Source organism: Dermacentor variabilis, chromosome 6 (assembly GCF_050947875.1).
Source record: "Dermacentor variabilis isolate Ectoservices chromosome 6, ASM5094787v1, whole genome shotgun sequence".
Taxonomy (NCBI): domain Eukaryota; kingdom Metazoa; phylum Arthropoda; class Arachnida; order Ixodida; family Ixodidae; genus Dermacentor; species Dermacentor variabilis.
Window position 1 is genome coordinate 82,265,582 of NC_134573.1, and position 18,863 is coordinate 82,284,444.

Here is an 18,863-nt window from a genome sequence, read left to right on the forward strand (position 1 = left end):
AAGTTTTCCCCTAAGTGTGAAACAGACTGTACATTGCTAGAATGTTAATCAGTGTTCGGTTTGTGCGCTCGGTATGCCCACATGTTTGCCGATGATAAGTTGTTGAGTGTCGGATCGTGGAGGCACACGAACGCCGTAATTCTTCCACAACATCGGCAATTATTTCGCAACCAAGGTCACTTATTATCACGCGAGGCGCCCCATGTCGGGGTGTGATTGAATGCAGCAAAAACTGAGAAACCTGGGCTCCAGTGGTGGAGGATAGAGCTACCGTCTCAGAATACCGCGTCACATAGCCAGCACACACAGCGATCCACCGGTTGCCTCTTGACGAACGCGGGAACGGTCCGATAAGGTCTATGCCGACTCCTTCAAAGGGGGCATAGCGGGGCTTTACTGCCTGCAGGTGACCGACTGGAGCTGAGGTAGGTCACGTGTAGCTCTGGTACTTCTACAACTAGCCACAAAGGTATCCATTCTTTTCAGCATTTGAGGCCAGTAGAATTTTTCTTTCGAACGAGTAAGTGTTCGCGCGGTCCTTAAGTGCCTGAGGTCGTGTCATCGTTAGTAACGTGCAGGACGCATGTGTACAAATACTCCGGAACCACCAGTATAAAGCGCGCTCCCGTCATTGTGAAGTTACTCTTGTAAAGAACACCATCTCGGAGGCAAAACTGACCTGAGGTTAAAGGCCCTTGTGTGACAGAGAAATGAGCATTCAAGCATTGGTCCTTGCGCTGCTATGCGGCGAATGTCAAGCCATCGGAAAAGTCACCCGAAAGAGAAGCGATAACGAGACCAAAGTTGTCGTCTTCACAATCCGTCGTACGTAGTGGAGTCCAAGAAAGGCATTCCGCGTCCGCGTATCGACGGCCACTCTTGTGCGTAGTAGTAAACGCATAATCCTGCAGACCAAGGGCCCATCGCGCGAGACGACCGGACGGGTCACAAAGATTGACCAGGCAGCAAAGAGAGGGGTGATCTGTGACGATGCTGAACAGGTGAACATAGAAGTACGAGCGAAACTGTTGCACGGTAAATATTACTGCTAGACATTCTTGTTCCGTCACATTGCAGTTGCGTTCAGGCTTGCATAAAGAACGACTTGCGTTCGCGACGACATGTTCGTCGTTTCTAGAGCGCTGAACGAGGACGGCACGATGCCGGCGCCACTGGTGCCTGTGCGAACTTCTGTTGCTGAAGGAGGATCGAGGTGCCGGAGTATGGGCTGCGAAGTTAACAAAAGCTCAGCTGGCGAAAAGCAGCTTCATCCTCAGGGGTCCACTGAAACGGAGTGTTCTTACGCAGAAGATTCGTCAAAGGGAGAGCGACATCAGCGAAACCGGGTATGTACCGCCGCAAATATGAGCAGAGCCCTAGGATGCTACGAAAATGCTTGACAGATTTAAATTGCTCGAATGATTCAACGGCTGCTGTACTTCTTTGGTTGGGTCTAATGTCATCCCTATTGACGAGATGTCCTAGCACCACACTTTGGCGCTCAACAAAATGGCCATTTTTGAGGGGAATTTTTGAGGCCAGCCTTTTCGATACAGTCGTGTACAACAGCGAGACGACTGTGGTGCTCCTGGAATGTGCGTCCAAAAATTACGACATCATCAGCGTAGCACATACAAATCTAGCACTGCTGTTCGTCTGTGTAGCATATTTAACACACAAGGGATGTGTTTGCTTCAGGCGTTGGTGTGCACCGTAATTTATATTATCGGATAGGGTTGAGCAGATTCATTGCATCACATCGCATCGCGACAGAAGTATTACACTTTAATTGCATTACGGGCCTGTACGTGCCAAAACTACAATCTAATTATGATGCACGCAGTAGTGGCGGACTCCTGATTAATTTTGACACCACCCCATAGTTTTCTTGACATGGTTTTCTAATTTTGACACCACCCCATGGAAAAGTTTCACACGTTTCAAGGGCACGACTGGAAACGTGTGAAACATTTCCTTCGCGAGAATAGCTTGGCACTGCTTCCTGCAGATAAAGAAGGTGGTTTTGTGGTCATCCCACATAACTCGTTGAAACAGAAGGCAGATGAGGCCTTGAATTCAGTTTTTCATAGCAGGAAAGATGTCCCACTTGCGAAAGTGAAATTAGAAGCTAATAAGCTTTGTCAGAAATTAAACCTGAGTAAACTGGTCCGCGAAATCGAAAGTAAAAGATCTGACAGCCTTGCAATGTTTTTTTCGACCAAAACCCATAAACTAGAATGGCCACTGCGTATTAGAGTGTCGGAAGGTGGAACTTGGCAAAAGTCCGTAGGGCTTTTCCTTCAACGCAAGTTGAAGTTGCTTGCAGTGAATGATCCTTTTCTGACCAAGAACTCAGAAGTAATAGGGTGCCTGAAGACGCATGTAGGCAGCAATTTGAAAGCTTTCCCTATAGATGTCAAAGATCTATATTATTCACTGCCACATGATAAGTTATTAGTATGTGTTCAAGAGGCTATTGATGCTTACGATGAACTGAAGTTTGTAAACACCATCTGCATATCCACACAGGGTTTTCTTGAACTATTGTCCATGTATCTACGCTCGACATTCTCTAAGTGGGATGGAAGTGTTTATCTTCAAAAACAAGGAATTTGCATTGGTTCCTGTATTGCGCCAATTTTAAGTGACCTTTATCTTGCTCGTGTAAACAGGATACTGGATGCCAAATTAGAAAACTCAAATGTAAAAAAGGTGTATAGGTACGTTGACGACTACCTTGTTCTTCTCGATCCAAGCCCTAGCGGGGAGGTTTGTCTTGATGTCACACAAGTGCTAGATCTTTTCAGCAAGTGTTTACAACCGCTCACTGTTACGCATGAAACGCCACAGGATGGTACTTTGCGATTTCTCGATCTAAAAATGTTTTTTGAGGGACACCAGCTGTGCTGAGCATATGAACCAAGGGCGAAAAAACCGCTACTGCCACTTTCATCAGGCCACTCTAAGTTGGTTAAGAGGGGGATTGCAAAGTCAACCCTAATGAAGGCTCTTCGCCGCTCATGTCCTCACAAGTGTTTGTCCAGTTTTATGGCGCAAGTGGATCGCCTGAAACAGGCCGGTTTCCCGCAGCACATCATCACAGCTGTGGCCGAAGGTCTCCTAAAGACCACAAAACGCGGACAGGATGAGGAGTCCACTTCACGGGAAAATACGACAGTGAAGCAGAAACGCGCAATCATACCGTACATCCACGATATCCCGCACAGACTGAAGAAGATTGGCAATAACGCAAATGTAAGCGTCATCTTTTCAGCGCCAATCAAGCTGTCCAACTTGTGCAAGGCCAGCTACTATGGTCCTGAGAAGCCCAGTTGCCGGGCAAATCACAAGGAACGCAACGTTCATTGTGTGAACAATATCGTGTATGAACTGCCCCTGTCGTGCGGCAAAAAATACATCGGCCAAACGGGAAGGTGCCTAAATGACAGGTTGCGTGAACACGCAAATAATGTGCGAACTGGAGCAGTGGGGCATCTGGCTTTTCACTGCAGAAAGCATGGGTGCAGTCCCATTTATAAACAGTGCACGGTGATAGGAAGAAGCCCAGCGCAAACAACACGTGAGATTATTGAAGCGGCAAAGATTGCTAGTTTAGGGAGCGCGTGTGTTAGCGCGCCTTCAATAGATCTTTGAAGTAAAGAATTTGATTTTTTAAACGTGACACAGAGGGTGGCCTGATGCAGATTACATTTTAATCATTTAGACTTGCAATTACAAAAAAATTTTTTTTTTGGCTATGCATGGTCGGTTTTCATCTTTGATATCATCTTAACTTTCCATTACACATGTCTCGGTGCTGTCTCATTTGACTAAATATCAGTACATATGCGCATGCGTACGGTTGTGGGTGTTACCTATATATATATGTGTCTACCGCTTTGTGGAATAAAACCATTGTTGGAAATAAGCGCTGTGTCCTCGTTTCGCCACCGTCTTTCGTCCCTTTTCGTGCGCTAAAAACCTCAGTTATGGAATACCAACACGCCCTAACCTACAATCTTTCAAGTTTTATTTACCTGTCTTTTCGCCACTGCTTCGGTTCCACCTATTCTTTGCCTCTTGTTCCCCTCCTCTCTACCATTCTACCTAGCTAATCTCTGGACTTGCACATTAGTAGAAAGGTAAGCGTTGCAATTTCTGCAATGTTTTTGTGGGGAGTCGTGGATAATTAATGCTGGAGAGCAGAGAGCGCTGGAGAGCATTCCGCACATTCGACGCGGTCGAAAGATCAAAACGAGTTCATCGCGTCGTCGTTGCTCTCTGCTTCGCTCCTCTCAAGAACGCACTCGCTCTAAACCACCCCACGATGCGATGTCCCAGATGGCAGCCACGACAGCAGCAGCAGCGGGAAAGTCAAAGGTGGCAGCGACTAAAGCTTCGCTTTAAAAGACGATGTTGCAAATACTCATGCTTTGACTCATTATTTGCGTGGCATTCTTGTGTTCCTAGTAAAATCACTGACGTGACACCTCACAAAGACTATATATGGGCCTGCAACATTCATCCATGAAGAAGCCATCGTCACGACTGCTCCGGCTCCACACACTAGAGCCACACGGCGCATAGCACTTTCACAGGCAAGTCACAATGCACATGTTCCTCTTTTTTCTGCTACCTTTTTACCTATCACTGTAGCCACCAATCAAAATTATATATGGTCGCTTGTACATTTTTGCAAGTACAGGCGCTATATGGAAGCCAAAGTTGTCGTCATATTGCCGTGGTTTCGAGAGAACACACAAGAATATCTTCCTAAGCAAGCCTATAATTTTGTAAGCGCGCACGGTAGACTTCAAGAAACCGCAGAAACGCATTAATGCTTTGGCCGACAGTATCTCGTTCGCTAATCTACAAAATTGATGCTCCTGGTGAGTTTCCGTAGCGCCATATACCTTTCCTCCTGACCTCTACGCTGTGCACCACATCAAATTTTTCCCATATTGCTGACGGTTTGAGAAGACATTGGAGATCAAGGCATATAAAGGAACAAAAAGTAACATCTTTCCGCTGGTTAACTAGACTTCAGGAGGCAACATCTTTGACTATGAAGGCACCATCAACTCATTCCTTTTGGCTAAGCTACTTAATATACAATAAAAACAAAGCATTTGTTTTATAATGCGTATCTTAAACTATGAAAGGTTTTCTGCCTTTAGGCTGCCTAAACATTCATAGGGGAGATGATGAGCTCGACTGCCTTTCCTTTTACATTTTGCATTAGTTCACGCAACGTCTAACCAAGCTCATTCTTTTTATGCTCCTATGATCCCGCATACAAAGATAATCATCTTTCGGAGCAAGAATTATAACAATCCTGCCTTGGTGCTATGCAACTAATAGAACTCCCCCCCATTTAGAACACCAATCCGAATATATTACTTATACGTACCAGTAATCGAAAAGGATATATCTTCATTGACTGCTAGTAATACAGAATGGATAGGCTACTAGTAGCATTTTTCACAAAAGCGAGAACAACTGAGAAGCATTTGTTCAATATTGCTGTGATAGGTACAAATATAATTTGCAGTTTGACCATTTGGTGGGGTGAACCAACACCTGAATTTAGGTGTTTGCATGGGAATAAGTGCTCTGCTATGTTTCATGCAACTCTGATAATTATGAGCAGGTGAATATTCAAGGTCTCGAACTGAATTCGAATATTAAAGGTTAACTATTGTATACGTACGCGCAAATTAACTATACAGTACCTTTAATGTCCAAACTAACCAAATATTTCACGCCAACCTACTGGTAAAGCCGGGTTCCTTTGGTCCCTCTGTGAACAAATTATTCCAAATTATCAGAAGTGAAACAAGGACAAAAGATTTCAAGCAATGCAGGAAAAATGAGTAATTCGAGCTTTGTTTTCGCTTTTGCAGCGTAGGGCTTCAAGGCGATCAGTGATTTTTGCTTGTAGTTCGTAAATTAGTGTTGCATGTAGTTCAATCAAGCAGCGTGTCTGATTTTTACGCTACAATTTGTGATGACATCCTTGTTATACTGCAGGCCCTTTTCCTTTACGAGCACTTGCTTCAAACAACTTGAACAAATAGTCTGTAGACATGTCTAAAATTATCTGGAAACTTCCAATTGATTATCAGCAGTGCAACACGGTTTTCGTAATTGGTTGTCTATAGAAGCGTAGTTTGTTCTGAAAGAGCACGATCTTTCACAATAAATACTCCAGGACAGACTGACCAAACTTTTTTTAGAATTTCCCAAAGCATTTGCTGAAGTTTATCGTCCTAAACTATTGAGGAAAAAATGAAATATTTAGAAATCCGAATAATTATCTGTAGTTTGCTTCCTACCTCCAGTCTCGTGAGGAGTATTTTGAAGCAACTAAACTAAAATCCAGGTTCAAGGCGGTTACGTCTGGAGTGCATCAAGGCAGTATTCTTGGGCCTCCTTTATATCCGATCTTTATTAATTATTGGCCTCCTGATATAACCGTTGCACAAAGATTTTGTGCAGGCGACAGCGTCATGCATAGTAAGATGGAATTATAAACGAGGAGTTAACGATCAACGCTAACTTATAAAAGAAATTACAATAGCATAATAAATGGCAACTGTCACTGAACCCAGTAAAATCAGTTTTTGTGGCTATAACAGAGAAGGAGGCGCCTTTGAGTCTTAAATACAGCATCGGTCTCCATGAACTAAAGATAGTAACAGAATGTACATATTTTGGATCAATATTTACCCCAGACTTGGGGTAGAACACACACATCAATGAAGTCAGTAGCAGGGCAAATAAATTTCGGTGGGGCGTTATGTGAAGGGTTATATAGCGCAACTCCTGAAGTGAAAAGGTTCGCATGAAGGATGATAATACCGCCAATTATTGAATATGCTAAGATAGTATGCGACTTTCGCACAGCTAATGACCGCCACAAATTGGACAGCGTTCAACGACTGGAGCCCATGTTCATATTTGCGAAATATTAGCGCGCGCCGTCTAGCATTGAACTATGTCGTGGTGGAAACCTTTTCGCTTTAGAAGTAAGGACTAAGTTTGACCGACTAAAATTTTTATTTCTCCTTATTCATAGTGAGACTAGAAATTATTTACATGAAGTGTGTGCAATTTTGCCACATCAACGCTCTAGACTCGGGCACAGTTTATAGATACAACCGTCAGTTACATAATATGACATATTCGAATAGACCATTTGGCGAAGCTGAATAAAGAATGGAATGACTTACCAAATTCAGTCCTCATATATTTCACCGTGAGAGTTTTTACGGCTGGTTTAGCGTCTTATTTTCTGTCATATGAATGTGTCTTAGCACGGGTTCTTCTTTCTGATGCAGATGAAACAAGTGCATGTTGTCTTTGTTCACCGCATGTCAGTCTTTATGGATACTGCGATTGTACTGCATTCTCATTTTTTGCTCGACATGCGGCTATATATTGCAGCTTTTTTAATTTTTGTTCCCACTCCTGTAAAGGCCTTTTCTTCGGCTAATAGTCTATATAAACAAACAATTAACAACCAAGAATGGCCACCTCCTAAAGCGGCGCGCATGCTTCGAAAGATAGCAGATCTTGTCATTCCATTTCATGTGCGGCTGGTTTTATCGATTGTTCAAGCAGCGTCGAGTCTGAGGATCCTGCTTTTTCATCGCACATTGATAGCGACGACAACGGAAACCATTCCGCAATATCGGTGGCCGCCGACCAGTTAGTTTGGTTTTTGCTTCGGCCCGTCTTAGTTGTCGTTTGAAGTGCTTGAGATCCTGCCAAGTTGGAGAGGTATAGATACTGCAAGAAACGCCGCAACGACAGGAAAACTGAGCCCAAAAAGAGTGTTTACGTCAGGACATTCAACGTTCCGCTCGGGTTTGCTTTCAGGAACTGCTTCTGAAGCATTGCACACCTACCGGTAGTGTCTGCAGTTACAATTTTGTAGTGTAAGACCTCTTCCATAAACGGTTTTGATGTTTTTGGCGGCATTACCTTTTAGCAGTCAAAACATTTCCTATGTTTCATAATTTATTTATCAGTAGATACAAGCGTATTCTCGGAAATTTGGTACAATTTTTTCCACAACTTTGATTCTCTCGAATTATATCTTTTTTATGACATGAAGCGTGTCTATAAACACTCATGCGTGAAAAGTGTATTCATTCTTCTTTTCGTGTATCCATTACATACAATATTCGGGGCCGTAGCTTCCTCAGCTAAAAATTCTCGCGTAACCTACCAAAAACACCTGTTTTCACCACATTAGGGCAAGCAAAGTCAAGCCAACCTACAAACTTTATTCTTTACCAAAGGATAATTCTGTTCGATTACTGACATATTGTGCTCGGATAAGAATATATAGTATACTAAACTGGCCAATGTTTAGCTTCTTTTTTCATATCCGCAGGACCAATACAATTTGCAAGAAACGTGAAACCGGAAGTGATATGGCTCCCAACCGTCTCAAACCCTACGCCCAAATCATCGACGGCTTGCCGAGGTGTCCATTCGCCACCCCGGAATCCATCAGGAATGCTCTGCAGTTTGTGGCCCAGAAAGGCGACCTGCTGCAAGTGTCATTTCCCAAAAGCGGCACCCACTGGGTCCAATACATCACCCAGTTGATACTCAATGGCGGGAAACCACTGGACACGTACGAGGAGTTCACTAAACGGGCCCCGTTTATAGAATACCACGCGGACGCTGCTAAACACGAGACCAGCGCACCAGTGCGGACGTTCTGCACTCACCTGCCCTTGCGCGTGGAGATGCTGAACCCAGAGGCGAAGTATGTCTACGTGGCCCGCAATCCTTGGGACGTCTGCGTGTCCCTCTACCGTCACGTAAGCGAGTGTTGGGAAATACAGCGTATAACATGTTCCCAGTTTCTTTATTTTCTTAATATTGGCGAGTAATTGGCTCGCACTTCAAGCAAACTCTTTGATACCACAAATCATCATCCCTCATTAATAACTCAGTTTAAATAGTGGAGAAGTAGGCGACCTAGGGGGATTATCACGAGCGTTTCCACAGAATAACTAAACAGGTAGGTAAGCCCATAAAAAATTTTCTAATTAATAAAAAATTAATATTCCCGACCCATCTACGCTTTGGACATGATTGTACATTAGTACGATCCACAATAATTCTTATGTCTGTTGTGTAATTAGGAAAGATATGTTTTTATGCTATGGAGATTGTAATTCACGAAAGTATGCTAGGCCGGGGTAAACCGATAATTTGCCCATGCACGTACATCACACGCTCGTCATGCTGCAAATCCATGACATGGCGATAGCCTTGCTGCTTTTTCCCAAGTAGATGTTGGGAAAGTAACCATAGAGAAGCTAGAAAGGTTTGATTTGATAATAGAATAGTTGTCTTGGTGACGAATACATTTTACAGTGAAGATATTTGGGTATTATTGCTTTTATCTCTGAGTTCATTCGGAGACGACATGGACGGCAGCCTCGACACCTGCAAGGGTTTCATAAATATTACAGTACGTGGAAGAACTTCCTATCACAGCAAGGTCGATTCAAGTTCTTCGCGAAGCTTTGGGTGAAAAGTGGTCCCCAACCAAGGGTCTCCGGCCTATAAGAGTAATGATTGAAACGCGACGGTGTGGAGGGAATAAGAACAACGGAAAAGCGTTCTTTAATTAAGGAAGAACCGAACTTTGATTGCATTGAAGGAAATAAAATTCCTAATGAACGTTATGTTGTCACGTGGTGGTGACGTTGAAGAACACAGTAGCAAATACTGTGAAGAACAAAAGTAAGTTTTATTGGGCAAACCTGTGCCCACAAAAACAGGCTACACTTATAGCACAACGATAGCGACGAACACGCTCGGTGATCGTCGAAATTCTGATTACCGGATCAAGCGCGTCCGCTTATATACAGCAGTCGTCGAACGTTCCAGACTAATCGTTCGGACCCGCGTGCCTTCCACAAAGTTCTACACCATCCGCGTCACGCGATGAAATCAGACAACACAACGTTCGGCGACAACAGACAGCCGGATAGAAGCACCGATAACTTTCCAGAAACTTCAGATACATGCAGGCGCGTCCCGCGCTGTACGATTACTTTTGTTAGGCGGTGAAGCGTGGTCGCCTGATAAAGATAAGTACACGTCTCAATATATCGGTCGCCAGGATAGAAAACACAAGTCACTTTTCGTTTATGGAACAAATAAAAGCATATTTTAGCATAACCGGCCATTAAATGCGTCTTATTAAAGCTGCTATCAAATGCAATGCAATGCAGCCAATGCAAAGTTGACCTTCATAAAGGTATTGTATTCTTGATGAAGCATGTTTCTTGCAATACTCCCCTCTGGTACCACTTGTTTTGTGCCTGTGTAATTTGCAGACAGCATAGCCAGCAGCCAAAGGCTCTATTCTCTACACGCGTGGCAGCTGCACGGAAGCCATTATCAGTCATATGTACACTCTGATTGGCTGTGGAGACGTCCCATCCCTTCCTATTTGTGCCGGGAAGCTTTCCAATACGCAGTCTTGCATTTTCATCAAGATCACGAAACGTCACGTGGACCTGCAAATTTTATCGATTAATAGATTTTTGGGTCACTGGCAGCTACATTCCAACGTTAGCGGTTGAGAAAGAAAGTAAGCGGCAGCGGGCAGAACCATTGCAATGCATCAGCAATTTCGCGAATATGTGGCACCATGGAGGATGCAAAGCACAGGAGAGGCCCCGACTATCACGAACGTGTTGGATACTGTCTGGCGGAAGTCACGTGCTGTTTTTCGCAAAGGAGCAGTAGGACTGGTACCCCATACTTTAACGGTACCATATCAACCTAGCTGCTGAAGCGCTAGCTGCTGCTCTAGGCCTCTGAAAAGTGAGATGCAGTTTTCTCAGCCCGTGTCTTTCTCGCAGCTCATTATGTTTGCGATACAAGCTTACTTTGGAGCGTGGTGTGAGCTCGACAGTTGTGTTTTGGGTCTGTGTGTGTGTGAGGCAGCTGGTAACAGAGACACTCAAGGAATCACGGCGCGAATCTGCGCTGTCTTCTTCAACGTGCTACCGAAAAACACAGGAGCGCGGCTGCTGTACTAGAACTGTTAGTGAAGTCTCGCACGCTCTGCTCTGGCGCGCTTCGGCAGCACACCCTTCCGGCTGCACGTAGCAATGCAAGTTCAAGGCTCACGCCCATGTGCTCGGGTGAGCTGATTGATGGCGCAAAGAGTGATGGAATGCCAACATGGCGGCCGTTCCGGTTTCAAAAACGTGACATCAGGGCCTCTCCCATTTTATTTTTCTTTCCTCCATGTGAGGTGGTGATATAAGAGAGCCGCCATGTCGGCTTGCTGAGTGGATGAAGGCATATCCGGTGGCAAGCGTCGCGCGAAGCGCCCTTTCGTAAACGTGAATTGGACGTAGCGCGACGTTGCGCTGGGCCGCCATTGCAGAAATTTTCTGCCATAATTTGTGGCACGACGAGTCGCATGAACTATGATAATCAGCGGCCATATCCAGTGGCAGCCCAGAGGAATGCGTATCTCCGCATTTTCCCCGTCGTTTGAGTTGAAAATATTTTTTTTTCATAAAGGATGCTCAAAGTATTTGCATTGCGCTCGGGTGTTATTGGCATTTGCGTCGTGGCCCAACATTTTTTTTATTAAAATATAAGTTCATTTGAAGTAATATTGGTTGAAGATTGCAACCTTCTGCTACGTTTTCCACTTGTCACTGATGTGTTGATATTGTAATGAAGATTGGTGAATTTTCGCATCATGAGAAGTGACAACGGCGGCTTATGATTTATAAAAAAAATGCACGCAATGCGGCGCCTTGAAATTTCCTCACGCAATGCCATCAAATAAAATCCTCACGCGGTGCAGGTAAGCAGCCATGTGAAAAGGAGATGTCAGAGCCGGTGCTTTCATGGCGCAAGCGGATACCTCAGGCACGCGCAATGCTATCGACGATATTCGCCGTTTCTGAGCCAACCGAGGCGGGCTGAGTAAATTGCTTTTCACGTGCGGCAACAACGCGGTCTCGAAAGTACGCTCATCACCACAGGTCGATCGCGTACGTTGTCGCAAGGTAGAAAACATGCGCGTTGTCGCTAAAATGCGATGTCTCCTTCCGTATCCCGGACACGCGCATCGAAGATAATGACGCAGACGACGGCTTGTGCACAGTAGACGGCGGAAGCAAGAAGCGTTTCCGACGGAATATTGGTACGCTTTGAGCTAGCTTCTTTATTTTTACTGAGGGCGGAAGCTGTTTTGCTTTATCAAGAAGGTTATGCTCAATGCCTTCGCTTCAGCTTTTTAGACAAACTGTCAAGTTTGCTTCACCTTAACATAGCAAAAGGGGGTCGTCAGCGACCATTTCTACGTATCGCGGCTACGTTACGCCTCGAATAAAATGGTGGAATGTCCAGAACACAGCCCCACGAGACATGAAAAAGAAGTGAAGGATGTAGTGATTAGTTGTGCTAAGGTAGAACTGAATCAGCATTAACAAACGACAGCTGTTAACTGCGTTTCCATAGCTCTGAACGAGGGACCAAGGTGAATATACCTGGTAGGGAAGCTTCCATAGACGCCCATACGTTCAAAACGTAAAGGTTCATCGGCGGTTCGCGGGCGTTGATCGGCGGTTCATGGCGGTTCATAATGTGACGCCATATTCGTGAAAAAAAAAACAGAAGTGACGTAATTTTGACCTGCAAGGCGAGAAATTCGTTCTCGAGACCTGCCATTCCAGCTATATATTCAAGTGCTCCGCCATTTGACTTGATAACCGTTTTGGGCATTGAGCGCCGAAAGTGATGTATTGACACGACAGCCTTACGGGTGTCGAAATCGCACCCCTGCACAAAACATACTTTCTTTAGAGGCGGACAGAAATTTTAGTTGTAGAGTGCTCGTCATATCGTAAGGAGGACAAGTCATGCAGTCGGCCAGCGCAGTCGAGCGAAGACAACAAAAGTAAACGATAACCAACAGTCTTAACTCAATGCTTTGACTAATGGGGTTAAGAAACGATGAAGCTACCCGCGTCACCCCATTCATGCAAACGTCGACATGCAAAAGAGCACAACGTGTGAGGAAGGACGTATAGTAGCAGGTGCACTTTACGAGCGCGCCTTTCTGCACACTTCAAGAGCAGCATTGCATTGCAAGTGACAGCGGCGTCAACACCCGCTCTTACGATGAGCGCTGAGAAAACGAATTTATTGACAACAATAAAAGAAAAAGGAGTACTCATTTCTTTATTCGTCACGCCTACATAAAATGTATTAAAAAGTTTACTTTCGTTGAAATAATCTAACTGGGGCTCTTTCTAATTAAAAAACACTTTTTTCTTCTCCATCTTTTTTTCCCTCCTAACATAGTCGCACTTCAATCGCTGCTCCCGTACGCACCCTCTCTGATGTTGGTGAAATCGTCCTAGGAGGGACTTCCTTCCAACCTCTCCTTTGTCATTCTTTTTTTGTTTCATTGAAGTGCAGCACGTGTACCTATGAACATACCCCGTCACTCTAGCTGGCGTGAATGAGCGTAGCAATAGGCATCCGTAGATCAATAGGCATCGTATTAATAAGTAAATCAGCATCGTAGAATGCATCAAACGTGAAGGCTGTGATACTGGTGCAGTTGAAATTGCTAACCGAACATTCTTGTTTTGAATTTTTAAATTGCAGATGACTTCGCTCAGCTTCTACCGATTTCAAGAGGGAACCTTCGATGACTTTCTGGAGGCTTTCTTGACAGGCACTCTCCCTTACGGCTGCTACTTCGGGCACCTGGAGGCCGGTTACTTGCTCAAGGGCAAACCGAACGTTCTCTTTCTCACGTACGAAGAACTGCAGAGAGACATACGAGACGCGATATTTCGCTTGGGTAATTTTATCGGCGAACACTACGGGAACGTGCTTAAAGAATGTGGAATAGAAGGCGATACGCAATTGGACACTATCGTCCAAAGTAGTAGCCATGAAAGCATGCGAAAAGTCATGGCATTCAACCTCAGCGGGAATCCCGACCCGGAGATTGACAAGCAGTTGAAGAGCCTTGATGTCTCGTCGAGAGTGGGCAACGGAGGAGACACGAAGCGTTATAATTTTGTCAGGAACGCCAAGAGGGGAGAGTGGAAGGAGCGCTTCTCGCCCGAGCAGCTGCGACGCATGGAGGACAGCATCGCGGAAAAGACGAGTTGTTCTAGCATTATTATGGACCTTTGGAGCGACATACGGGCTGAGGCATTGAGTTTGTGCTGAGTATGAGGTTGCGAACTGCGTGATGCTTCACTAGTTAGCACGAGCATTTTTCTTCCTGTAATAAAATATTCGCAAGTGGGACAGCGATATTATCAATGTCATTATTTGTGTAGTGGTGCCTCACTGTTAACCGTATATTCACAGCGAGAAATGGACATGAAGTGAAATGCAATAACCCGTGAAAAATACACTGACCGCATTTCTCCGTGCTGCAGTAAAAATGACGTCTGCGTTCATAACCGGTGATGCGCTATGTCATTAAAGGCACGCAAGAACAACCTTTTTTAGCATCATTCAGCAAGGGTCTGTGTTGATATGTGTTTTCGACTGAGCAGCCACACGTATGACCTAAACCAAAATCGATTAGAGATGCACCTCAAACAACTGAAGTCATTTAGGAGATGGTGTTTAGAGTAGTTATTTCCCGATTAACTTCTTCGTTTTTGCAAAGTACGCGTGCAGTGCAGTTTCTCCGAGCCTTGGCTAATGTGCATTCTTAAGCCTCCGCAGTAGCAGTTGAATGTCCCACTTCATATGCTTCCATTTGAATGTACCTGGTTTAAAAATTTCCGCTGCAACCGCCCACGCAGGTATACCGCTTATTAGTGACGCGTCAGTTGGCAACACGCCCACGAGGTGCGATCGACGGTGGCTAGCCGTAAAGATAATCAGCCTGAGCGCCTCTTCATTCCGCACTTTCCCACCCTCCATGGAAAACAGTAGGTCCACCTGCAGACGCTGGTAATTGTAAGTGAACGAGAGTAGGCCTGCTGAGCGCGGTGTTATAGAGGCAATTAGGGTGATGAGGCGATTGGGCTACGAAGGAAGGGTTGGAGCAAAAATCACGCACCCCAAGCTGCATGCAGTAGCATATATATATATATATATATATATATATATATATATATATATATATATATATATGTATATATATATATATATATATATATATATATATATATATATATATATATGTATATATATATATATATATATATATATATATATATATATAATATATATATGTGTATATATATATATATATATATATATATATATATATATATATATATATATATAAGCTTTAATCAAGTAGGAGTATCCACGTCACATTGTTGATGAAACCGCTAAAGAAGGTGATACGCTGAATCGGCAGGATTTGTTCCACTCGAAAATGCAATCGTCCATTCAGACACAAAGTAACCTTATTCTAACTTAATCAGCGTCGCTTCCAACGGTTTCCTCGAATATTAAAAAACACTTTAACACACTAGCGCAGAGTGATCACGTTGAGGTTATCCCTCCCGAACCACCTCGGGTAGTCTTCAAGCGATCTAGTAATCTGCATGACATGTTAACGTCCTCTAAAACGAAGATTCCCGAGACTACGGTTTGCCAACCTTGCAAGAAGACACGGTGCGAGGTTTCTGCACCATGATGACATCACGTACTCCCAACAACACTACCTCGGACTTCCGCAGTCAAAGTAAAGGTCATTTCACCTGCGACATTAAAAACTTCATCTATTTGCTAGAATGTTCTGTTTGTAACCGCATATGCAACTGTGTGCGGCGCGATCACATACCTTGCCTATGAACATGCGGGTGCTCCTCTCCTTGCTTTGAAGCCATACGAACGATGTTTTAAGCACCTTTCTTTTTTTTGCGCAATTAGTATCGTAATAAACACATTTTGTCGTTTTGTAATACAGTGGTGGTGGTGCTGGTGATGCTGCTACAGGCGGGATTAGCATTGAAGGGTGTTAGTTTGGGCTAGTTTGCTTTCCAAAATGTCAAGTGGTGCAGGGACACTGAAAAGGCGAGTACGTCAGGGATTAGCCTGGCTGGCCTGGCCGGCCATTGCTTCGGCTCAACACCTTTTTCTGTGTCAAATATTCCGCCACGCGCCCATAAGTACTGTCTTTCACAGAAATATGAGAAGAATTCGTCAGACTTCCGCTGCGATTCCTTTCATTGGGGTTCGGCAAACGGGTGAGCGTAGTTCCCTTTGTCGGTTCTGCAGCAGACGCCCGCAAAGGGACGTTGTCTAATAGGGCTGCGTACTGATTTGCCGTAAGAATATAGCCGATACTACAGATGCTTGATGTGTGATCATGCAATTATTTTACCGCGCTTCTTTCATTTCTTATCGTTTAATCAATTATTTCCTCTTTCCCTGCTCTCATACGGCGCTGTAAGCTACATGCGGTATGACTGCGGTTGCACCCTAATCCAAGGATAAGAGCGTTTTGGCTAAGAAATTGCGTAGTCGGTTAGACGCGTAAGCACCATACGCTCCATGGTCTTCTCAACACAAGAAATGAGAGATATACCTAAGGTTCGCAAGGGTTGCGGGTCTGTTTGGTACTTAAGGTAGAGCCTTCTCCGCGGCAAATATATTCGGAAAGAAAGGGCGTTCCTTACTTGGCACATTTTAATTCGTATTTTTTATTCTGCCACGGGTTCATAGCACACATTTCGCCCGATTTTAATGCGTCCGCGGACAAATGGTTAGCGCATCGCGCTGCTTTGCTAAGGTAACTGGGTTCAATACCAACCATCGGCTCAAGCTAGATCTCCCAGTTTATGCCAGTGTGCCCCATACGTGTGTCTCTGCAACAAAGCTCTTCAACGCCGACATGGGTCAATATAAGTGCAGGACTGGGAACGTTTTTCGAAGAAACTGTTTTACGCCGACTTGGAGTATTGGGCATGTGCCACTCGGTCTATGCTTTGCCAGTAGCTTTGTGCCGCTTTTCGATGAACGTCTTTGACGTCTACTTCGGTAACTAGATATGTGCTCCTGTACATCTGCCGCTCCACAGTGTTGAAAAAGATCCCATAAGTTTATCCTAGGCTAAGCTGAAACGCAACCCACTTCACAAGCGTTCCTCAAGGTCACCTATACCTGACGCGTGATCAGGCGGCGCCACAAATGCACCGGTTCAGGCCTCTCACTCCCAAGCCCTTGTGAGCTGAGCCATGAACTCACGGGATATGTGGCGCTCTTCAACGAAGCTCTCACCAGCTTGGGTCGCAGCTGAACGATTTCCAGCACTCGCAGGCACCGGTGCGCCGCGCCTCATGCCTCGGAGGTCACGCGCAGGCTTTTTGCAGTGCCACCAGCTGGCGTAGCGTGTCCATAACGAAAACCGAGAAAGAAGCCCGGTGCCCACAAGACGCGTTTCGGGTGGCCGCGATGTGCCTTTCGGTGGGCACGCGCAGGCTTCACGGCAGCGGCGCTAGATGGTCACGTGTGTTCTTGGAATCACGCGAAACAGGAGTCCAGCTGCAGTAAACGCCTGATATATACCTCATTTCCAGGGTATCAATACGTTTTGTCTTTATTTTGATCTAATGCTAATGCATTACCGCCGACAGTCATCGTGGGATGCGTTCTGGTGCAATTTTATATGCATTTTATTTGCATCTTTTCATTTCACGTCCTACCGAAGACACTGGGTAGTTCGTGGTCGAATGGGTAGCGTATCGGGATGTCTTGCTGAGGGAAGAGAATTCGAAACCAAACGTGGGCCGAATTTGGGTCACTGAGTACGTTGCAATGTCTACATAAGTGCCGCTTTTCAATTAATCTATAGTTCAAGCCGACATAGGTCATCGTATATGCGGAGCTCAGTAGGTACCTCTGATCGCAGAAGCTCAGATGCTTACTCGAAACATTAGATATGTCTCACTCAGTCTGTGCTGCTCTTCAATGCACCTCTTCGATGACAACTTGGGTCATTGCATATGTGCCAGTAGGTGTGCGCTGCTCTTTAATGAACGCTTTGATACCAGCTTCGGTTAGCAGGTTCCTGTGAGTGACAAGGAAGGACCTTAATGACTATAGGAAAGTAAACCCCGAAACCACTGCCGCTGTAAAAGACACTATACATTCAGTGGCTTGGGCATATCGTAGCCATACAAGGATGAAAATTGCTGTTTTTCACCACACGGGTTTGAACCCACGTGGCCGCGTACGTTTGTTGTACGGTGCACAGTCTAGGGTTAGAAGGATGGCTGCTTTGTTTCATATCACATTTACTCTTCCGCGTAGTGTCTATACGATGGCGACGAACGGCTGCCACACTCCTTGCGATATGAAACACCGGGTGCTCCATGGCAGGGCGTTAAGCTCTATTCTTTACAAGATCATCAATCATAAATTAACCAACCTCCTGCATACGTCAATCCAATGGTCATTGTACGCACAACTACGCTTGGAGCGCGGAGGCGCATCTCGACTCGACGTCAAGCCGTCAAGGCACGCCAACATTAGGAATAAAAATTCAGTCATAGCTTGTTTTCGCCAGCCGAGTGCAAGATCGCACCTTTTATCAGTTTTGCGAATGTTGGAAACAATGTCCAAATAGCAGTAAGCTACGTCACAAGCGGACGTTGTTACGTTTCCCCTCCGACGTGCGGTATAGCCGGCATGGATGCAACGGACGTCGGGGCTTCGTTCACAGCGGCCGACATTTTGGCCAGTTCAGCGCTGCCCCAACACCTCCTGCTAAGCGCGTCCAGGCATGTTTCAATGCCACGTGTCTTCGTGTGTGTGTGTGTGTGTGTGTGTGTGCGTGCGTGTGCGTGTGTGTGCGCGCGTGT

General features: G+C 45.1%; 1 protein-coding gene across 1 annotated transcript; it reads left to right on the forward strand.

The window, feature by feature from the left end:
• Positions 1–8,441: 8,441 nt before the first annotated feature.
• Positions 8,442–14,256, forward strand: LOC142586196 (sulfotransferase 1A1-like). The gene is made up of 2 exons (XM_075697450.1): positions 8,442–8,837; positions 13,681–14,256. The coding sequence occupies exons 1-2, from the start codon at positions 8,442–8,444 to the stop codon at positions 14,254–14,256; spliced, it is 972 nt and encodes a 323-aa protein (XP_075553565.1).
• Positions 14,257–18,863: the final 4,607 nt, after the last annotated feature.